Source organism: Anguilla rostrata, chromosome 15 (assembly GCF_018555375.3).
Source record: "Anguilla rostrata isolate EN2019 chromosome 15, ASM1855537v3, whole genome shotgun sequence".
In the NCBI taxonomy this organism is placed as follows: Eukaryota; Metazoa; Chordata; class Actinopteri; order Anguilliformes; family Anguillidae; genus Anguilla; species Anguilla rostrata.
The window spans coordinates 29,523,765-29,547,709 of NC_057947.1; the positions used below are offsets into that span (position 1 = coordinate 29,523,765).

Sequence of the window (23,945 nt, forward strand, 5' to 3'; positions counted from 1 at the left end):
TGTTACGCCAGGGCTCGCTCTTCAGAACCGCGTGCGACCATGTTAGCGTTACTGGCTCCTGTTGTGACGAGAGTCCTCTTACCCGTAATGTTTCCCGTGCTTGTGAAATGGCTTGGTGTTACCTGTCCCTTGACAGTTGTGACCATTGTGAGCTCTGAATCATAGACAGGGGGGGAATGAGGGTTTCGTTTGCAAGTTTGTGAGTTTGTTTTAGTTTTCATTAATAGTTCAATTAGCTGATGAATGTCAGAATAGTGGTAAAATGTCTATTTGTTTATATCAACGCAGCTTTCATGAAGAGAGTCGGGTATTCTGTTAGGTTGCCTGAGTGGTGGTGGGGGAGGGGAATGTTAAGTCATTACACATTATGACATTGATAATCATGGAAATGCATGACTTTCATGTTGAACCTGGTACTCTGGCTTATTAACAAACACTGCACATTAAAACGCAGCATCTTTAAAATTGCCAGTACCTGGAAACAACAGACCACTGATGCCCTCACCCAACTTCAGATTTATTTTATATAGCAAGACAGTTAATACTCTGGGCCTGCCCAGCCCAAGACAGGCGGCTAGACTCTCGTAAACTGGCCTGCATTATTAGGTAATATGTGGTGCCAATAAGCCTGTCCTTTGGGTTCTCTTGACGTGTGCACTGCATACCAATCTGTCCGTGGCGGGCATTTGCCAATCCATTTTCTTTGCTCTTCTGGCAGCAGACTTTTCTATGATTCCTTTTTCAAGGTTCCTTGTGTTATCTGCCAACAAATGAGTGCGCGAGAGAACGCTGAACACATTTGCTTTATAATCTTCCCCCTTTTCTTCCCTGGCCTTAATCCAGGAATCATACGATAGCCGTGCGTAACGACATTGCAGGGACACAGTTACCTACGTTCATTTTGCATTCGTGCGACAGAGGGGGGATGCACTGGAATCATCTCAGCCACCATTGGCGTCTGCGCAAGATTTTACGTTCCGGTCTCGTTCTCGTAAGTGTCGGTAATCTTTTTGGTAGGTTACCTCACTTCTCTGTTTGTCTTTTTCTGTGGTCTGAAGACTCATCTCTTCTCAGACCATACCTGGACTAACTAACTATCACCACTCTGCGGGGCACTCCCAATCTGGGATCATTTTTATCACTTACATCCCCCTCTTTCATGCTACACATGTACCTCCTGTGCCACTAATTGTAATTTGTATCGTTATCTTGATGATATAGCTCGTCGTGCCTCCTAGTTTGGCTCGGCATAGGTTAAGTCAGAGAGCAATGTTCTCTGTGTGAACTGGACTTAATGTGTTCATGGCTGTGAATAACTGTTACAGAATGAGAATCGTTCCTGATCGGACCTGTGTTTTGTACTTGTTCCAATGACCTTTGGTATGCACTTATTGTACGTCGCTTTGGATGAAAGCGTCTGCCAAATAAACGTAATGTAATGTAATGACTGCTCACGTCGCTAGCTCGTTCTTGCCCCCGCTGCATTAGCACTGGGGTGATGGGTAATTTCAGAACATATAGGGCCTAGATGAAATTAGCTTTGAAATTAGCTTTACCCATATTTCCCTCCCTACATTTCTCTGGGACCTGTTGAGGTTTGTGAATGCGAAGTGCTGTGTTTGTTGTACATAAACAAATGTTTGGTCAAGTTTGGAATACGAAGTGGAGATCAAAATGTAATGATGCTAATGAAATAATGCCTGCTTTGTAAAAAAAAAACATAATAATAATAATTATGATTGAACAGACAGTAACACTGATTTTCCCTAACACCCAAAGCACCTTGATTTCTTTGATTATTACACGCAATAAAATGTTGTTAAACATTTCTGACAGGTTTACTTTATTTTCAGGAAAAGGGATCAGATTAGATTTGTTTTCCATGAAGTTACCTCCTTTGTTGAGTCGGATGCACAGCAGTCATTACACAAAAACTTGACTCATTAAAGGAATTAACATTTTTTAGGGCCTCCCCTAACCCATTCACTCAAGTGAGGGTGTGTGACCCCTTGACCTTTCCTCTTGTGTCTCCCACCAGGCCAAACGTATGTTAAAAAATAATGACCGGATTGGCAAAGGCATTTGCTGTACACATCCGTGTGAGGGGAGTGCATTCTTTCTCGTCCAGTGTTACTTCTCTTGCTGAATGAATTTGTTAAACGCTTCATTCATTTTGTTGACGGTCACATTTTGGCAGCCTCTGTATTTGATGTAAGATGAACGCAAGAAGTTTAATATTCAACATGCTGATCTGGCAAAACTGTGATACTAGGAGTTCTGCTCTTTCAAGGTCACTTGCTGTTTTAGCCATTATCTTCATTTGATTTGCGGTAATCAACTGATTATATCATTACCTCTAAATAGGCTTTATCTCTTTGTTAGTTCGTTGGAAGGACAGAGGATGTATCTGGCTTGACACGACATTTGGCATTACTTTATATTTTCACAAAGTTGATTTTACAGCCAGATATTTCACTAAGCATATTTGTTTATTATGTCAGGCTTGGCTGGTATTGATACATCTTTCTTAGTCGTAAATGAACGTCCATAATCTGTGCACAATGAAATCGTTTGTCCCTTTACTTTTGTGTTAATAAATGCTCAGGATTTTTATTTGTTGGAGCTTCTAATTGGTGTTTGGAGAATGCTATTAAGTGCTTTAAAATGAACCCTCAGGGAAAAAATTGAGCAGATTTTACATCACCAAGCCCAGGCCAGCTGTTACCATAGTGATACTCATTACGTGTTTGTCATTTCCAGCAAACTGGAACCTTTGTCTTAGTTCTGCGGCAGTGGTTAGGGAACTGGAGCTTGTTGGTTGCAGGTTTGAATCCCATGTGGGGAGCTTATGTTGTCCTTAACCTGAATTGCTTCCGTTGAATATCCGGCTGTATAACAGGATTGTATGAAGAACAAATCTAAGCTGCATACGTCACTCTGAGTGGTAAATGGTAAATGGACTGCATTTATATAGCGCTTTTATCTATATATTTATATATCCAAAGCGCTTTACAATTGATGCCTCTCATTCACCCATTCACACACACACTCACACGCCAACGGTGAAAGGCTGCCATGCAAGGTACCAATCAGCTCGTTGGGACCAATTAGAGGTTAGGTGTCTTGCTCAGGGACACTTCAACATGCCCAGGGCAGGGGATCGAACCGGCAGCCCTCCGACTGCTAGACAACCACTCTTACCTCCTGAGCTATGTGACATTAAAAAAGTTGAGTTGGAGGGCAGCCATAGTGTGGATGGAGATATGCGGATGTGTTTTTCCTGTTTAGGAGGGAAAACTGTCTCTTGACTCACCTGAATGCGATGGATCCAGTGGCAAAAAAAGGGCATTTTATTTTATCAAAAGCAAATTTAACGCTTCCTTAGTCTGAGATTTCTGACAGGGGCCAAATGAAACTAAACGTGTGTGTGCACACCAGCACAGTCACTTTGCATTTGGCTTTCTGCAGCACTTGTGAAGGAGGGTATTTTAATTAGCTGTTGTTTTTCGAGACAAAAGCTTTGTTGTGGCTGTCATTTTTCCCTCGTTCGAGACTTCGTTTCTAGTGCTCTGTGAGCTTGTAAGGTTGGCAGGTCCGATTGCTCTCCTCCCTCTCTTAGAAGTGGAGCTTCCTGCAGTGTGTTTGTACACCGCTGCTGGAACCTCAGTCTTACCCCGTGGGTTTACACGCAGCAATCATCTTTGATATTAAAGGGCCTGAGGTATTTCCACTAATCTTAACATGCAGCATTTGCCAACTGGGTCACAGCTGTTGAAAGGAGGTGGGAGGTGGGGTGGGGGGTAGGGGGGAGGTGGGGTTGGGGGTGTGCGTGGAGCTGTGCTGTGCTCCCACAGGAAAACAAGGCGTGATGCAGCGAGCTGAGGATGACTAGGGAGAACGACGTGATGAAGAGAGCCTCTCTGACAGAGATTTTTTACGGTGCCTTTCTGATCTTTCTGTTTTTAAGGATTCTCTTTGAAGTAAATGGTAAAATAAACAATACATGGAATCCAGTGTTGGAGCCATAATATTTACGTGCCTCTCCTGGCCTCCCTGTGTTAGGAACTCACACCACTCGTGTGCGCTGCTCCCCCTGGTGGCACACTTGTAGATGACATCCACATGAGGCAATCCCTTCTAGTGTTCTCAGTCATTTCGCTGTGGCATACTGTTAACTTCACTCAATGAGAAAGCAGAGTGAGGGGTGGGACAAATCAGCAGTACATGCATTTTTTAACCCTTTAGAGTGTATTGTCACAAATATGTGATTAGAACTGAATATTCTAATGCTGATGTAACAATCACTACTGGTAACTGAAATCTTCTAGAGTTCTAGAACCCTGACTTTGAATTCCAAATAACCTACTATTCTCAGTGTCGAAGTTATGTAATATATGACTGTGGTACTTGTGAAGGCGCTGAATAATGTTGAGTTTTATTGATCACGATGCAGTGGAGAGCGCAACGGAACAGCAGGGTTGTGCAAAGGTCGGGGAGCTGGGCTTGTAACCCCAGGGTTGCAGGTTCGATTACCAGCTGGTGCACTGCCCTTGTACCCTTGAGGCAGGGCACTTAAATTTGAGCGGCTTCAGTAAATATCCAGCTATGTCGTGTGTAAAGGATGTAATCTGTGTAAGTCACTCTGGATGCAAGCGTCTGGTAAATACCTTGGGTGTTGAATGTAAATGAGTGCAGTAACCGCAGTGCATGCAGTGCGGAGATGGGGGGGGTTAATGCACAGATACCGAAACAGGCCTCTGAAGATGGCCGCAGCTCCGCAGGAGGGGTGAGCCTGAGCGATGCCGCCAGGCGTAATCGGGTTTATCTATGCAAGGCAGCGTTTCGGACCGTGCCCGGCCTAACAAGATTTAACCATTATGTTATATTCATGCCGGGACTAGTTTAAATGGATTCCAAAAGCGCATCTGCTTGCCTAATCAATATTTTTGAGTCAATTTGTGCATTTTTCCCCCCTTAAGCACAGCTTGCTCGCTGAACGCCAGTGATGTTAATTATGTGTGAGAATGGCGGCCTAAGAGCCTGTCTGTTCAGGTCCCTCTCATCAGCCTACACAGGGGTACCGGTGTGTGTGTGTGTGTGTGTGTGTGTGTGTGTGTTTGTTTGGTCTAGCCAAGAGTTAATTTTTCATTTAAGCTGGATGATGTAGAACAGTGGTCTTAAAAAAAAATATATATAAAACAATTTAAAACCCTTATTAAACTGTAAAAAAAAAAAATCAGTGAGTCGCAGTTGATGGATTGAAAGCTAACGTGATGTGGGTAGGGTTACGCCCTGTTCAGGATGATGCGTTTCACACGGCAGCACTCGCCTCAGTCTTTCCACCGTCAGCAGTTTGGCTCCAGAACACATTCCAGAACGTTCTACCCAGCCACGTTTTTTACACAGCGACGTAACTGACCGGAGAACGGCGTTCAGTACAGAGAGGGGAAATGGAGTTCCAGCTGAACATCCGAACAGAAACAGCCGCTGCCCTCTGAATCGAATGCCCGCTGTAAGCAAGTTTAGCATCAGAGAACGAGATAAATGCAACCCCACCCCCCACCACTACCCCCTCCACATCCCCCCCGATGCTTTAGGTTTGTCCCGAATGTGGAGTTAAGGCTCCATTTGCACGCTGCAAAAAATGCAAGGGCAGCAACTGCGAGGCTGCTTATGTTCCTCGAGCTCAGCGCTGTCGGAAAACATGGCAGGAGCTCGTGGAGTGTGATTTTTGTCCTAAGCGTGTTCGCTTGGTGTAGAGGAGGGGAATGGCGGGTGTGTGTCCTGTAGGTTGTCCTGTGCAAGGCACAGATGCTACCAGTAACTAGGTACCAAAAAAGTGTTTGCAGATGCATTGCCAGTGTAAAAGTCTAGGCTATATGGAGCCCACTCTGTGGGATGTTAGTGGGTCAAATAGCTGCAGAATGAAAGCAATTGTTGCTGAATGAGATTCATTGTATGCTCATTATATATTTATTAATTGGGTAAATATGACAGTTGGAGCAGTGCTGCCAGGTCGATCAATAACCTTATGTTGAAGCAGGGTTTCCGTAAACAGTGTTACCACTAGGTTCTCAGCAGACTGATAGAGCCTGTTTGCGCAACTACCTAGCCATCAATATGCTTTACACTTCTCATATTTACACTGGACAGAAAAAAAAGAGTAGCTAGCAAACTACGAAACTAAGCAAGACCGGTTCAGACTGCATTCAAACTTCTGCTAGTCCCCTTACTGAAAGTGGCACTTCTGTAGACGGCTGACACAGTAGTTAAATGGCGTGTTTGTAAATTTAAGATCTGTATTTAAGAATTTACGAATGAGCACAAGACATGAACCTCACTTCAGTTATACGTGTTTTGGATGTTTCTGATGCATATTAGTAGCAAGGAAAGTATTTTGGCTCGCTAATATTTAACTTTACTGTTACAGCATAATAATTTGGTGAGGGCAAAATGTAGGTTGACATTGGATGATTAAAAGGATGAACTCACTGTTTCTCTGGTGCTGAAAAATGGAAGCAGACCGGTAATTTTGGACGGAGGACATTTTTGGTGTCCCGCCGGTGTTGAAACGCTCGCCCATTAGCGCTCAGAATACCCCCCCGCTCGGGGGAACCAAGGCGAAGGAAGTTCAAACCGGAGTCATTTCCATTGTAACCTCCTCCAGAAGAGGTGCCGTTTTCAACACCTATTATGAGTTCAAACGAGTGAGTACTGCCCAGAGCTCATTACAGCCTGGGTGACATATAAGATCCCCCTAATAAATCCAACAAAATGGAGTCGTGACTGCTTGGCGGGGGGGCGGAGGGGGTGGCGGGAGTCTATGGTTCCATTTTCTCCTTTCATGTCCACAATACTGATGTGCGGCGGTGTTGTGCTTTGGAGCTGCACAGTACTGTTTAAAATATTCTCAACAAAGCAGTAGATTTCAACAAATTTAGCCGTCAACCTTTGCGGTAGCTGCTTGCTCGCCTGCTTGCTCGCTCGCTCGCTCAGAAATTCAGAGTGAAGCATTGGCCTGCTGAGAACTGCAGTCGTTAAAGGAATGGGAACTTGTCTTTCAGGAAGCAGAAATAGCTGGAGTATAACTGCTGTTCACACGCAGTAGGCAGTCTGAAAAGAAAGCTAAAGTTGGTGCCATTCACAGAAGTAAAAAAAGGGAGTGGAGTCGCTCTTGCAAGTTTTCGCCATGTTTCCCGTAAATCATTTAAAGATTGGGTTTTATGTCCTACAGTACATCAGTACCTGGTACAATTCTTGCTGCCATTATTGATTGGTTGCTGGGCGCACCTTGGTGGCCCGTCGATGTTTTAAAGGGTGACCAGCCTCGAAAGTTCCCTTCTGCCTGTCGGACTGTGGAACAGTGTCACACTGTGTGTACCTGTGGCGGTAAGATCAGAAAAATGGGGGCGAGGTTCGGGGGCGCCGCCAGGTATTTTGGGCCGTGGATTTTGGGCCCTGTCAGTCAAGACTTTTGCAGTCGTCTTAACCCCCTTCCCTATCCCTGGTGTGAAGTGTGATGTGTGCAGCATTAGGTACAAAACTGTTTTGCGGAAGTGCTAAGGTGAGTTTGGTTCTATTCTGTTTTATGGTAAAGAAGCGAATTTCCCCTTCCGAGCAGCCCAGCTGGTATATTTCCTCCTTGTGAGCAGCTGTCCGGCCTTTGAAGCCAAACCTGGATTCCACGTCACCTGGGCTGAGCACTGGGGGGAATTTAGCAGTGGTGCTGCTCACATACATGCAGGCCCTATTTCACCCAACTCTTCCCCCCCCCGACCATGGAAAAGACTGGCTCACTGGCCCTTATCAGTCATTTCACAGCATGCTGGTACTGTGCTGCCAGCACTCCCTTCGGGGGTTTGGAGTTTATGAGGCTTTCTTCAAGATCGGCTCCAACTCCCGGCTGCTTTCATGCTGGCGGTTGTGGCCTGGGGAGTGCGGAGTTGGGGGATGGGATATGTGGGGGTGTGCTGGGCGGGGTGGGGGGGGGGGGGGGGGGGGGCGCGGTGTGCGGCAGAGAGAGCTGCGTGCGTTGGCAGGTGCGTGTGCGTGTGCGTGCGGACGGGTCCTGCATTTTGAATGAGAGCGGGGGGGTTCTCCCACAGGGAGGTATTTTAAGAGGCGTCTCGTTCCTATTCGTAATCACAAGATACCCCCGGCTCACGCCCGTCTGCTTCCGACTCTCATCCGCTGGGCGGACGCGGATTCTGTTAATAATGCAGCAGCGATAAACTTGCGCTGTGTGAGGGTGCGACCGTGTGGGGGGGGGGGGCGTATGAGGCTTTTAGCTGCAAGGAAAGGTTTCAGCTCGGATGGTCCTGCTGCTGAGGGCGTTCCCGGGCTCTCCATGTTTGCCTCCTCTACTCAGCTTGGCGGAAGAGGACTGTTGGCGTTCGTCTTTTGTGAATGAGAAATGAGAGCATGACATAAACAAGCATCCATTCATAAGGATCGCTGTACGGTGATAATAACGATGATAGCTGTGGGCCCATTGCGTGTGACGTTTTTGTTTGAATTATTTAGCACCAAATATTTTGTTGTATTGTAACTGCGGCGTTCTTGCCTTTTAATTTTTAAATGCCGTTCTCTCTCGTCCCATTCCAAGTGGATGAAAGCGAGAAACGAACCTCTAATTCTTTTACATGTATCCTTGAGCGTAGCGAGACATTTACGAGATAGAACTCATCTGTTGATGCCGGTTCTGGTACCAGTTTTTAAATCATCTCATCCACGGCAAGGAACTGTGGAGTTGTTGCACTGCACAGTCAATTTCTCAATTTCCCTGTATTTCATTATAGGAAACATTGACAAACTCACTCTGTCTGTCTCTCTCTTTCTCTTTAAATGTTCTTAAATTCAAGTTGCTTTGTTGGCATGAAATACACATGTAGTTATTGCCAATGCATACATATAAATGATATGTAACATACTAATAATATAACAATTATAATGATGATAAATGTAATAATATATAACGATAACAACAATAACAATCTCTCTCTCTCTCTTTCTCTCTCTCTCTTCCTCACTCTCTCCACAGATCTGAAGAGGGAGGCCAGCATATGTCACATGCTCAAGCACCCGCACATCGTGGAGCTCCTGGAAACCTACAGCTCGGATGGGATGCTCTACATGGTCTTTGAGTTGTGAGTGTTCCTTGTCTCTGCCTCGCACTGCAGAACAGGACGTTTGGGCCTGGAATACTCTTCAGACCCTCTTCAGAAAACAACGGGCCAGCGTTCACAGGCACAAATTAAGCCTAGTCCTAGATTAAATTCTATTTTAAATGGAGATTCTCCATACCGAACACAGTTTAGTTCAGGACTAAACTTAATCTGTGTCTGTGAAACTGTCAAGAGAACTAAGAGAGTGGTGGTTAATTCTATCATTTAAGACTGTGATTCCTGTACATTAACAAAAGCAGTCCCTCTTTATTTTACAAAGCTAACTTGGAAGGACAAACTGTTGCTTGAGGCCATCCTGCCATTGTAATGTCATGTAGAAACTAATTTTAAATTATATATCAACACATTTGTCATTGCTTGGCCAAGCGCATTCATTTGTACGGCCTGTTTTAGTGCAATTTGAAAAGGGCGGCAACCATCTTGCATTCAGTGGGGAGAAAGAAAATTCATTGTTATGCAGCGCTGTAGGATATGACTGAATGGAAAAAGCAACTTGCGTTCAGCATGCAGGAAGGCGTTTCAGCCAGTTTGTCTTCCAGAGGCAGACCTGCTGTAATTACTGACCATTTTACGCATTATAATCTCCTTTATCATCATTAAACTTCAGACTGCGCATTGTCACCAGATGCTGGAACTATTCATTCACTGCGCGGAATAGCTGTGTGTTTTATTAATCTCATTGAAACGGTGAGCTTTGTGAAGCTGGCAGCCAGGAAACCCGAAGTGGAAGTTCACTTTGTCTTTAAAAAAACGCTCCAGCCTCCAGCTCAGCCACAAAAATGTACTTACTGTTACTAACTTATGTTTCTTGGTTTTTTTTTTTTTTTAAGTCTCGGTTTGTTAAAATAAATCAGAAAACTTAAGTCTGGTTTGACTGATTTGCACGCGCCCTTGAACTCGACGAGCGCGTGTGACTCAATCTGGGCGCCTCTGTTTTCGCCGGATCATCAAATCGTCAGTGCTCTGTTTCCTGAAGTGCACAAGGCGTTGCATGAGGAGACACGGCCCGGTGCAGAATTTCGATTCGTCGCAGGCCTGTAGTTCAGGCCCGGCAGTGCGAGATTGCCTGTGCGTGCCTGTGCGTGCCTGTGCGTGCCTGTTTACTTGCGTGCTCTTGCGCGCGTGCACACCTGTTCCACGGTAGCTCCTCGGTTCGTCACGCTGTAGGGATAAATTTAGCCGGCCGCGTTCATTATTGAAGCCCCTGCTCCTTTCTGTAGGGTTGCGTGCGGCCCCCCTGGCGTTGAAAGCGCCGAGCGCGGCAGATGGGGGCGTTTGGCGGGTCGGTGCGCTGACGACTCTCGCTAACGGGCTCGATGCGAGCCGCCCGCGCTGCCGCTAGCTTCATTACCCATCTCTCATGAGCAGGGTTACGGATTTGGCGAGGCGGTGAGAGGTGGGGGCGTAGCTCCTCAGTTGTGAGGACACGGGGTGCTCTGATTGGCCGGGGCTCCTGGGCGCGTCGGTGACGCTCCACCGGTGCTCTTTGAGCCGGACGGCGCGGTGGCGGCGGAGGAGGAGGAAGGCTTCTTCTTCTTCACGGCTTTTTATAGAAAGTTGCAGCAGGTCGCTTTTCTCTCCGCTTGGCAGCGTCGGAGAGCGGAGCGGAGTGTGGTGGGTGGGGGAGGTGGGGGGGTGGCTGCGGTGAGGGGGTGGAGCTGGCTGTGGCGCTGGTCTGGGGTACAGAAGCCCCCCCACCGTCGCCCATTTTCGCTGTTGAACAGGCAGCACAGCCCACAGCTGAGGGACTGAACACATAAAAACTGTTGGAGCTCATCCGTGGCGCCGAGGTGCACTGGTGGGACCGGTGGTGTGGAGTCTGCTTCGGGCAGGCCTGGGATTTCCCAATCCACCAGCTCCCTTTCACACCCCTCCCTTTCGGGATGGGATGCGAAGAGGAGACCTGACTCAGAGGTACAGGCGTAATTACGTGACTGGACGAGGCGAAGGTATCCCAGCAGCCCACGAGTGCCTGGCGGACAGGGGGGGGGGGAAGCGTCCTTTGATGTGGGCCTGCTCGCGGAGGTTGATTGCTTCCGTTAGGAGGAGGGCCCTCTCCTGCAGGGGCTGCTCAGATGGGGGGAGGTGATGTGAGGCACTGCCCACGTCAGGCAGTATGGAAGTCACCGGATGGAAGGGTGATGAGAGAATCCCGCATGCTTGATCCGGTTTACTGCAGGACCTCAGGCGTTATGGAAGATCGGGTCTTTGTGCCTGCGACGGCCTTCTGGGCCCGAACGAATAACACGAGCCACATCAAAACCGTTCGCCGTTCCCTGAAATAATCACATCCAGACCGGGCGCGTCCTGTCAGGGTCAGCTTCAGAGATTCTGCCGCTGCTTTGATCACAAAGGGGGGGGAGGGGGAGCTCAGAATCGGGCGCATGATATCGACTGAATTAAAACGGGAGCGTTTATGAGCTGTCACAAAATTCCATGGGGGGGGGGGAAGCGTTCGACTTATACGGAGTGGAGCCTGCTTTCAGTGAACTGACCTTGGGAGTCACCAAGTGTGTGTCATCCGTTCTTCTTTCGCTCTCCTTTACTGAAGTTCATTGTTGTAGGATTTATATTAGCCGTTCGGTTGCCCTGAAGTCGTATCTTATGAGCTGCCGCGGTCCAAGGCTACTCCGGTCCTCCAGAGTGGCAGAGCGGAGTTATTTTCCCGCTCTCATTAGGCGCCTGACACTGGAGAGAGCGCGAATGCTAAATTGGTTCGGGCGAGCCAGTTTTCTGGGTGGGTGAGGGGGTTGTGTCCCTCGTTGGAACCAAAGCCTGTAGGCACTGCAGCTCTCCGGCACCTGGTTAGAACAGCCCTAGAAAAGATGGGAACTGTGTTAAAGTAAAAGCTGCCATTAGAGGGACGTGTGTGCAGTGATTTTAAGTTAGATATTCCTGACTTCGCTGCATTAGCCATCACTGTCTATTGTACTAACGTACTGTTGACTGTCTGCTATACTTTTTCACTTTTAAGCCTTCAGATCACAAATATGTGATTGGAATGCTTTTACGTGGACATTCTAACGATGATTTAACAATCAGTACTGATATTTGAAAGTGAGTTCTAGAACAATGACTTCCAAAAAAAAAACATTCCAAAAATACTGTTGGAAGGGTAAATAATAATTCCTGAAGACTATTGTTGAACTGTGATTTTTTTGTTTTGACACTTGGATTATGTCATTCTTTCTGAGTGACGACAACTTCTTTAAACTTCAACTCCTGGTGCGACTGCCTTCGACGTAAGAATAAATAAATCAATGAATAAAACGTACGCGCTGTGTGGCTGTAATGCTCCCGGCACAGCCCCATGGTTTCCTTCAACAGAACTCCAGAACGGGGTCCGTGCCACGCGTTCGTTTCCCCCTGACAGGTTTCCGCTCGTCCCTGCACTTATCGGAACCTCGAACCCTTCCGCACAGAAACTCTGGCAGGACGGCGCGCTTATCTCTCCCGGCGCAGCTGGAGAATATATGGATTTCTTTTTTCGCCCGAGTCCCGTCAGAAACGGCTCTCCGGACCTCGCGGACGCTGCGTATCCGTGGGGACGCCCGCGCTGCTCGTGAAGAGTCCGCTCCGTCACGCCGAGATCCCGCTACCGCCAAAAAAGCCACTGTGCTGACGGTGGCGTTACTCACCGAGCTGGAGACGGGCTGACAGCGTATTGATTTGTTCTGAAAGTTCACAAGCCATGGCTCTGTCTCTCCCATGATCCCATGCTTATCTGTTTCTCCCCCCACCACCTCACCCCACCACTACCCCTCCCCTCACCCCCACCTCCCCATCTCTCTCTCTCCCCCCGCAGTATGGATGGCGCCGATCTCTGCTTCGAGATCGTGAAGAGGGCGGACGCCGGTTTCGTCTACAGCGAAGCAGTCGCCAGGTATGATTCTTCTTTTTTTTTTTTGCGCCGCTGTTCTTTCCATCTTTGAATGGAGTGACACAGTCCATTGCCAGCGTGTGCTGCGTTATGGTAAATGGAACATGGACTGCATTCATATAGCGCTCTTATCCAAAGCGATTTACAATTGATGCCTCTCATTCACCCATTCACACACACTCACACACCAACGGTGACAGGCTGCCATGCAAGGTACCAATCAGCTCGTTGGGAGCAGTTAGGGGTTAGGTGTCTTGCTCAGGGGACGCTTCAGCACGCCCAGGGCGGGGGATCGAACCGGCAACCCTCCGACTGCCGGACAACCGCTCTTACCTCCTGAGCTATGTCGCGCATTATCTCCTTAAGGCTGCGTTGGGCTCACTGCTCCTTAACAGGGCCATTAGCACAGCCACTGCAGGGAAATTCATTCCATTGATTCCTGCTCTTGATCTCAGGAGGGAACCCTGTTTCTGTTCTTTTTACGTGTTTCCTGATCACCGGACTAGAGGAAATGAAGCGCAGATTTGTGAATATTAACCGCAGTAATGTTTGTCTTGTGATGTAGAAACCGCAGTCTTCTACCCAAAAAAAAAAAAAAAAAAAAACATCTGCAAAGAGAAGTTACAAATTTAGAAACTGCTTGCCGCTAGAAGTCCTGTGATTTGATTGGTTTCAGCTGATTATATCTGGCTGGTAAGTGATTTAACTGATGCACCACTAGCATTGCTCTGTGTTGTCACGTTCACCTAGAGCACCCCCATGATGACATCATGATTCATCAGAAGTAGTAACTGACCAGTGTATAAGCACCACCCCCAGATATTGGGTGGGCTTTTTTCCAATTGGCTATCAACCTGATCAGGCTTGAGGTTATTACTGATAAAGAGAGGCTTCTGCAGTGGCTTTGCACATCATGTGTTGTGTAGCTTTTTGTTCCTCTCAACACTTGTGTGTTTTCTAACACAGAAGTAATCGCATTACAAGGCCAGCTGTTCTTTTGACATGCAAAGCTTTTACCGTCATTCCAGTAAAGAGGAAATAACACATTCCGACAAACCACTGCAAATAATACATCAAGTTTCGTAGTGCTGAGAAGCACGCACACACCTAATATTTTTAGTTTTATGTTGCTTCAAAGGATGTCACTGGAGAGAAATGCCTGTTTGTGAGCTTCTGTTATTTTTTGTTGATTTTTCCTCATTATGCAGTCGCTAAAATTTCCACTCTCTTCCTGGTCTTTTGTTCACTTGCGATGATTTAGACATGGTCACAGGGAGGAAGACAGTTTCATCGGACTCCATTAACTTAAAAACGTGGATGCCTGTGTGAATATGGGGATTGCGTATACGTGCATTGACCGGGTTGGGCTGAAATAAGGGGCAGCAAGACTACATATCCCAGAGAGAAAGACTATCTCCTGCTGTCAGGCATTCTTGTAATTGTTCTCAGACACCAAGGCATTCTATCCTAGCAGATAAAGGTGCTACTCATCCGGGAATCTTGCAGATAATATTTTTGTGCTATGCGTTAGCAGCTTTAACCTGGGAACAGTATGTTTGTCTGGGTACTGAAACTAACGGCTGAACCAGGGAGCCCTCGCTAAGGTTACTGCTTAGCTATTTAGATCTCACTTTAGATCTCCCTAAAGTGAGATCTAAATATCCCAGACTAGAACCGAGTTATAATGCTATACTTTTACCATAACCCAATATGAAATAATACTGGTATCCGTCTGGACACTGAAATTTAAATCTGTCCGAGAGCAGCTGCACTTTCAGCCACTGAAACTATCACTAGGCCCTAGTGAGTAACCCGTATTGCGGTTCTACCCCTGAACCGAAACCGAATAATCAGTACACTCGTTGGTTCTCGTGGAGATGCGCACTGTGGTCGGCGTATACGCCAACCGCGTACTTTAGACATGCTGAAAAAGGGGAAAGCGGTTTATAGTGGCTCGATATGTCAGTTGGCGATAATCAAGGATTGGCAGTTCTAATGAGGCTGGTAAAAGGTGAACATTTGACCTACAAAGCAAGACAAACATTATAAGACCGTTATTACATACAGAGAGGAAATTACACGCTTGTACCAGAAGACTATGGTACCAGGAGAACTGTTGAGGCGATTCTCCCTGAATGTTTGTTTGGACTTCCCTTACCCTTGAATTCCCTTAAATTTAATGTAAATACGATCCTGAACAAGCCTTCCACATGAAACACTTCCCTTTGTGTGCCCAAATAAGGTCCTGTTAGAGATAGGCCTGTAACACCCACCACCAAGAGACCCCCCCACTCATCTAGGGAGAGAGAACAATGCATTATATCCCCTATCTCCTATAGACACAGGGGAACCATTACAATCTAGTGACAGCAATAAGATACTTTTTATGATGGCTGTGATCTTATACTTTTATCGGTCGTTCTCTTGGATGGCCCATGGTGGTGGTCTTTTTATAATCCAAACACTTATGTTGGCAAGACACATATATCTATAAATATATATTTTTCATACCTTCCCTATACCATCTCATCACAGGTCTGCGTGCCTGCATGTCTTTGTGTTACAAAATCTCCTGTGTTAGGTGATGGTCAACCCGGTTCTCCTTTCTGCCCTGTGGCAAATTTAAGGCCATCTGTTCCTCCTGGCTGCAAGTGTTGGTTGGGGGGGGTCACGAGACTGTCCCACGGCAATCTCCAGGCCGTGGGACAATTTGTGTCTTTCCCAGCTGTGTTTACAGCCTTCTGATAATTACGACTCCCCCGGTGGGCAGGCGATGGAATGATCAAAGTCCTGGGGCAGTCGAAATTGAGCCTTTCAAACTTGCAAATGTTGCGTTGGAATTGAGGTTATCGGTTCTTAATTTTAGGATCTCTGTATGTACTTCATTTTAGTACGTGCAGTTATTGTATTTCCTTTTGTGTTGTGTTGTACTGTACTGTGTATTTCCTCTATGGTGTGTGTGTGTGTGTGTGTGTGTGTGTGTGTGTGTGTGCTTCTTCATAGAAGCTGAAGTGAAAACTTTGAGTTTAATTATGCCGTGTGTTGTGCAGTGATCGCATTCAAAGGGGAACAAAAGCGAGGTTCATACTCATTTCTGGCAAGTTTGAGTTCATCTTAATGGATCGTCGCCCTGGAGTCTTATAAGTCTGTGCTCAGCCAATTATAAATGGGAGAAAAGTTACATTTTAGTTTAGTTCCTTTTTTATTTCTCATTTGGAACAGTGCCTATTTGTATTCAGGAACTAACATGGGGGTCTCATTGAAAATTGAAGATTGTGTAGTCCTCACCCTGCACTCTGTAAATGATAACAATACCCACTACTTTCAATTTAACCAACTACAAAATTAATGCACATGAACTGAAGATCAGCTCGCACCTCATTCATTTTTTTTTTTTTTTTAGAAACATAACATCCCAGCTACCGCAAAACGTTCTCGCAGTGTTGCTTCAGTGTTGCGTTAGAACGTTGTGTTTCCTGGAGTGCTGTGCTAAGGACCTCTCTTCCCGCTCAGTGGTTTTGTGTGTTACGGAGGGGGGGGGGTCAGGCAGGGGTCACAGCTGAGAGTCTGAGTATCGTCAGCGTGTCTGTTGGGAACGGCGTTTGATTCACACTCCAGAATCAACCCCGGGATAGTTTAGTTTTTAGTTTAGTTTATTTATTTGACGATTCACTTTAAAACGACAATTGCATGGTTGCAAACACCAATGTACATGCACAATTAAAAGAGCACCAAGGATAACACAAGAGTCACAAGGCTTATTTCCGTTGTGGTCCTTGCTGTAGCTAGATGTCATGGAAGTGTGTGTGCGTGCGCGTACGAGATGGTGGAGTTAGCGGCATTAGCGGCATATGAAAGCACAAAAATATCGATATGCAGTGAACATTAACATTGGGCATTAGCACGCCTTGTTTTGACTAAAGGTTAAAATACACACTTCCCATTATACTAAAAAAAAGGTCCATAGAGTGAGCTATATACAACCCTGCCTACACAACTGTCTTTATAATGATAATGACCAGCAGAGGGAACTTATCCCATCTGAAACTGTTACTGAACGTTAGATTTATTTATATAAAAAGTGCTTACGTGGCCTTCCACCTCAATGGTGAGAGCTGTGATTTGATCTCACATTAAAGGTGTACTTTGGACATGTGGGGCTTTCCTATGACACAGAAGAATGGACTCAATCTGGTCCGAAAAGCGGAAGAGAAATCAGGCTGTGGTTTCATGCATAATAATTACCCTTCGATGGCTTTTTTTCTTCCAGCAGTTCTGAGGATTGCACTTTTTAAACTCATTTTGCTGAGCTGTGCTTTTTTTTTATTTTTTTTTTATATGGCCCAAAATTTTCCTCTTAGTTGCACAAGCTTTCAGTGAATGGCCTGTTCTGCTCCTGAACGTTTTCCGCGGAGCAAGGAACATTTTGGCAGCGTTCAAGCAGCGTAGTAACCTGATGAAATAATAATGGCGGTGCTATTACACCTGCGACTGGAGCGGAAGATGCTTTATTGCGAGAGTACGCGTCCGAGTGGCGTAACGAATTTCAAGCTTTACCTGTTGCTCGCTCCGTTTAAAAATTCATCACTTTTGTTGCATACTCGTGTTACTATGTTTTTAGCGCTCTAGTCAGAAATAAAATGACACTGCATCTCATTTATTTGTACAATTTATCACCACTCCAATGTGATAGTGCCTGCAATACTTGGGCGCTCTACCAGTTGTTTAAGCTTATGACTGATTAACCAAGCTTATTGCTTATTGCTTTGTTTGGCGAATTACTGTAATGTTTTCTTATTAAATGTGATTCACATCATTGGTCACAGTTACGTTTTATCTCTCCATCCCAAGTTGTTTAAAATGATAAAATGGTGAGGTAATTACTAGAGAGACCATTATATTTTGCCTGGTTGTTAGCCAATACTTAATTTCCTGTTCACTCTGCCGGATGTCTTATTTTGTTATGGCAGTGTTGAAAGTTCTAATGTGTAGATGGCCCCCACAGTCTTGTATGAAATCCAGCCAGTGCCAGAACTGCCTACTGTACATAATTGGCCGTAGCTTCACCTGGAAGTGAAGGGATATCGGTTGGTGGGACATGTCTTTGTCTCATCGCACAACAGCGACCCCTTCTGGTCAGTCAAGTATATACAGTACGCCTGCCAGCTGTACCTGAAGTGTTTCAGAGTCGGTGCCTGTACCAGGTGGAGGACTGCAGCAGGTGGGGGGGGGTTTGAGATGCGGGCTTGTCTGCACTCTTCAAAATTACAGAGGAGCTTTTGTAAGCTGAATCTACGCACACGTTGCACAAATTGCATTCTGTTGGAGTTGGGCGCAGGCTGCGAGATACTGGCCAGCTCACAGAACAGTGTGTCCTTACGTTACCAGACAGCGGTGGAGTGATGGAGGATTTTATCCTGACTTGCAGCCCAGCGCTTTAGCACTTAACAGCTGAAGGATCTGTTGATTGAAATATGTGTTCTCTGGCGCCCCCTGAAGCACAGGGCTTAAAGTGAGCTGGCTAGCAGTCTTTATTTTATATTTACTTAACCTTTGTGTGACCAGGCAGGTGAATTAACCCTTTGAAGAGTAGTTTTTTTGGAATAATTCTTTCAGAATTTTGAGTAAGTGTTCTGGACCTCCATTGCTTTCAATACTTTTGGGGTGACATAGCTCAGGAGGTAAGAGCGGTTGTCTGGCAGTCGGAGGGTTGCCAGTTCGATCCCCTGCCCTGGGCGCGTCGAAGTGCCCCTGAGCAAGACACCTATCGCCTAATTGCTCCCAACGAGCTGGTTGGTACCTTGCATGGCAGCCTTTTACCGTTGGTGTGTGTGTGTGTGTGTGTGTGAATGGGTGAATGAGAGGCATCAATTGTAAAGCTCTTTGGATAAAAGCGCTATATAAATGCAGTCCATTTGCCATTTACCATTTGATCTTACACCTTAAGCACAGTTCAGACCAAAGATTGATGACGCAAACCGTTTTAGAATGTTGCAGAGAGGAGCTACAGCACTGTGAACTCAGTGTGAAGTCAGAAAGTCTGATGAAGGCGCTTGCCACTGCAGGTGATTCCTCTTCTCTTAATCAGAGGTGGCGAGTTTTAGAATGCAACATTCGCAAGTGCAATAGTTAAGTTTTTCTTGCCAATCAATTTGTATTTTGCCTCTGAATCAGCCTTCTGGGTGCACACGCTGCTCACGGGTGCACAACGGGTGCATACGCTCCATGTATCAGGTGCTGAAGCACCCACGGCCTGCGCCAAGGTCTGGGTCTTCGTCTCTTGAAAAGCCTTGCATTTATTAGTAATACTGACGCTACAGCAAGCATTTCACTATCGCTATTTTCACTATATTGACATATGAATATGAATGACTTCCCCCTCTCACACCCCCTCCTTTTTTTTTTCTCTCTCAATTGTATGTTTCATTGTATGTATGTATGTATGTATGTACCATTTATTGTAAAGCATCTTTGAGAACATGAAAAGCACTATATAAAATAAATTTATTATTATTATTATTATTATTATTATTATTATTATTAATGTTGCGGCCAACAATAAAGTAACCGTAAAATAAGGGAGTGGAGAGAATTGTTGCTATGGTAACCATAAGCAATGTCTCATCTCGTTGCATTTGTTGTGAATGGGTCAGTTTTAGGATGTTGCAAACCATGCGATGCAAGGAGCCACCAGTTGCAGCTTGTCGTGTTGCAAATCTTTGGTCTGAAACAGACCTGGGTCAAAGGCGTATTGGTTTTGGATTCAAATGCCTTTCTGTGCTCTATTGATCTTGCCTGGTGTAACTGAGCCCGCCAATATGACCAGAAGGCAGGGTTTGCACTTTTTGAGAGTATTTCATTGGTTCCAATACACCAGACAAGATCAGTAAAGCATAGAAGTAGAGTATTTGAATCCAAAACAAATACGTATTTGACCCAGGTCTGGTCTTGTACTGGCCTTTATAGAGTTAAGAAAAAAATTATTTCCAATGAAGGCCAGTCTCAGCAGTGTACTCTGGGAAGTAGGTTTGACTAAAAACAGATTCCTTCTCTGCTTTTCCTGTCTCTTTCAGCCACTACATGCGGCAGATCCTCGAGGCGCTGCGGTATTGCCATGACAACAACGTCATTCATCGTGACGTCAAGGTAGGTCGCTTCTTTGTGAATGTTGGTCCTTGACAGTTGCAATGCTGTCCGCGGTTAAAGTATTAAAAGTGTGGGAACATAAAATAGCAACGGACCATTGAGCCCATCTTGGCATGTCACTTGTCTGCATTCCACAGTGAATCTGCTACTGTGTTTGAGGCTGATTCTCAAAGGTTCTACCAGCCTGGATGGACCATCCCCTGAAGGCTTATTCCAGTGTGCAGATTGGTCCCACAGTCTGGATCTGGTACTAGATCTGAACTGGCAGCTCAACATTGGTGGCATATGATTGAGCAATATCACATGAGAGTATGTTATGGTGTAGGCTACATCAGCACAGGTGTGATGCGGTCATAGGCGTAGCAATCTAACGCAAACAATGCGGATTGATCCTGGCCGGTGTTGAGGTCCAAGTGATGTTATACTATAAACGCAGCACTCATATCAGCACTCGAACGCATCTCGGCCCATTAACAGTGCGCGGCTGGAACTAACTGTAGTGTAATGTGGTAGATTATCAATATCTCATGTGTTCCATTACAGCCAGTCATATGCCCAATAGCCCTGATGCCCAGTAACCCTGATGGCCACCCATAGCCTCCCCCTGTTTCACGTGTAGGCCAATAGCTCTGTGTGTTTTGGTGAAGTACCTTCAGTGTGGGAGTGGTGTGAGAGCTTAACTCGGTTCCACCCATGCCTTCTGCTGACAGAATTAATCTTGAGATCTGCAGCCAGCCTAATGAATTAACGTTAACACTCATTATACTATATGATTAGCGACTTGTGCCTCCCCAGGCCTTCTTTTAAGTGCCTCTACATGAGTTTTTTCTGTAAGTTCTGGTTATTCTTTTGTGTACTTTTTTTTTTTTTTTTTGGACAAGATCAACTAAGGTGTAAAGCAAGCCGTTGCTGGGTGGTCCTAATGAAATTATGCTTTGTATAGGGTTAAGAACTACTCCAATCTGTCTTTGTTATTTCTTAGTCTCTCGAAATGGTCAGTGAAGCCCGTGAGGATCGTCAAGTTAGATGAACAAAATCGCTTGGCTTCTCTCATTTCAGTGTTACCTTATACTTCCCGAGTATCAATTTTGTACTGTAAACTTCAGCTGTTTACTGGTGAAGCTGTCACTGATATGTGGGCTTATGTGTGACTGTGGGCTCGAGGGACGGAAGAGATTGAGAGATTATATTTTGTGTAAGCAGGAAGTCACAGAGAAAAATGTATGAGTGGTTCACTTTCTGGGGTTTTTAGGGATCCAAGCAGCAAAGATGCTGGAACCCTATTATTATTATTATTATCATTATTATTATTATTATTATTATTATTATTATTATTATTAAAGTAGTATTACTAGTCTTCCTGTGGTCCACATGAAACATGCACAACCTAAGACAAAAGATTAAAAATTAGAATAAATTGTCAATGAAATATTTGAGGGTAAGAATAGAATCCTTACAAAGTAATGTCACTAATAACAGGACAAGCAAAATGTGATAAGGCAAGACAGAATGAAAGACAAAAAAAGATTTAAAGAAAAACCATTCGTTGACAAATAATTTTAAAATTATTATACAGCAGAAGGAATATCATTGGTTAAGAGAAAGAATTGCAGGGGCCCTAGGCAGGTACCCTGTGGTACGCCGCCGTCTAGACACCTGCTTCCACGAAAACTGCCTCTGAAATGAACTCTTGAGGTCAGATAACTCTCCATCCAAGAGATAGCAGGTGGCCGAAAGCCATAACATAAAGTTTTTCAGACTTATCGCATCAAAATCTGTATTAAAATATATACAACAATAATAACCGCTCCTATTAACAGTGGGTTGTCTACGCCTTTTATCCAATCATCAGTCATTTGTACAATGCAGTGCATGTCCAATGACCTGCTCTATAAGCATTTTGGCCCCCAGTTTTCACAGGAAGTATGCTTATAGGCCTACAATGTAGGCCACAAGAAGTATCAGTTTTACCCACAGGTTGAGAATTTTCCACCATGTGTGTGGTGGCGGGTGGGGCTGCACCAAAAAATGTACTTCTGTCGATTGTTTGTTGTTTGCACACATTCTGTGTTAGAGCAAATTGGGCCTGGCTAGAATTATCTTGGCTCTGGCCTTGGGCCTTTTGGAGAATGTAGTCAATGACGGCACACTCTCTGGTAGCCTTTATGGCTGGGTAAGTTGTTAATGCTTCTGCTGTACAGCGTTGGAGTCGCCATCACTGAGGAAGTTGTCGGTTGCCTATCCAGTTCTCAACTCTTTCCAGAATAGCCATCTTATCCCTGTACCTGAAAAACCTAGCTAGCATAATTCCAGAGAAGGCCGTTGCAGAAGTTATTTATGATCACAAAATTACATGGAGTTGATTATTTTCTGCTGTGTTCACCTAGCTGTTCACCTAATGACAGTCCTCGCTAGTAAAAGGTAATGACACTGATGTCACTGGTTTCCCTGTGAACTCGTGACTTCAGTGTCCCCAGAATCTTTCGCTTTGACTGTGTATCGCTTTCCATGGCCTGCGTGACCTCTCATTTGTCAGCCTCGCATGGATATGGGCTGCCAGCAGGTGGTGAGGTCCACCACCTGAAGCCAATGTGCTTGAGAAATGCACTTCCTGTGCAGACGGATTCGACAGAGAGAAATGCACTTCCTTTGCAGAGGGACCAGGCAGAGAGAAATGCACTTCCTGTGCAGAGGGATCCGACAGAGAGAAATGCACTTCCTGTGCAGAGGGATCAGACAAAAAATGCACTTCCTGTGCAGACTGATCAGACAGATAGAAATGCACTTCCTGTGCAGAGAGATCAGACAGAGAGAAATGCACTGCTGACATACACCCTCCCTCCTCCTGGATGCCGCTGTAGTCTGTAATCCACAGGGCTGCCCCTAGTTATTTATAATGGCAATGTCTGGATTTGATCCTGGACCTTTGGGTCTACCACTGCACCGAGGACAAGTGCTTCAGCTGGACAGTCACAGGGACCAGCTGTGTGCATGCTATCATTTTGCTTACATTTCAGCACCTCAGTGAATCAGGACTGACCTGCGCAGATTATATTTTAAAGTCCATTTTTTACAGCTGGATGCTTCCGGGTTGGGTGTCTTGCTTAACGGTACGGCAGCGCCACCCCAGCGTAAATTCAGCCCGCGACCTCTGAGCTACGAGCCCCGGTTTCCGGTTTCCTACCTGCTGTACTGCGCACTGCGGGCGTGTGCTGAACCAGGCAGCGTGCATTGCCCTAGCCCTAGCCCCCATTCTGTTGACTCCGTATTCTTCGGTCTTAACTGAATCTGTTCTAATTTTAAGATCGTTTATAAGGAGGACGGAGTGTAGCACAGTGGGTAAGGAACTGGGCTTGTAACCGAAAGGTCGCAGGTTCGATTCCCGGGTAAGGACACTGCCGTTTGTACTCTTGAACAAGGCACTTAACCGAAATTGCTTCAGTATATATCCAGCTGTATAAATGGATACAATGTAAAAAAAAAAAAAAAATGCTATGTAAAAGTTGTGTAAGTCTGCTAAATGCCTGTAACCTAACACATTCTACATTGATTCAGCGGTATAATTGGGATACAGTGTAGATGCTATGTAAAAGTTGTGTAAGTCGCTCTGGATAAGAGCGTCTGCTAAATGCCTGTAATGTAATGTAACCTAACACATTCTACATTGATTCAGCGGTATAATTGGGATACAGTGTAGATGCTATGTAAAAGTTGTGTAAGTCGCTCTGGATAAG

General features: G+C 45.5%; 1 protein-coding gene across 16 annotated transcripts in view; it reads left to right on the plus strand.

Moving 5' to 3' along the window:
• Window positions 1–23,945, plus strand: part of LOC135241428 (peripheral plasma membrane protein CASK-like) — a 154,078-nt gene that overhangs the window by 81,159 nt on the left and 48,974 nt on the right. For all 16 annotated transcript variants that reach the window (XM_064311834.1, XM_064311841.1, XM_064311845.1 and 13 more), the window contains exons 3-5: window positions 9,041–9,146; window positions 12,991–13,068; window positions 20,139–20,211. In XM_064311834.1, the coding sequence (XP_064167904.1) occupies window positions 9,041–9,146; window positions 12,991–13,068; window positions 20,139–20,211 (257 nt within the window). The remainder of the gene's footprint in view (window positions 1–9,040; window positions 9,147–12,990; window positions 13,069–20,138; window positions 20,212–23,945) is intronic.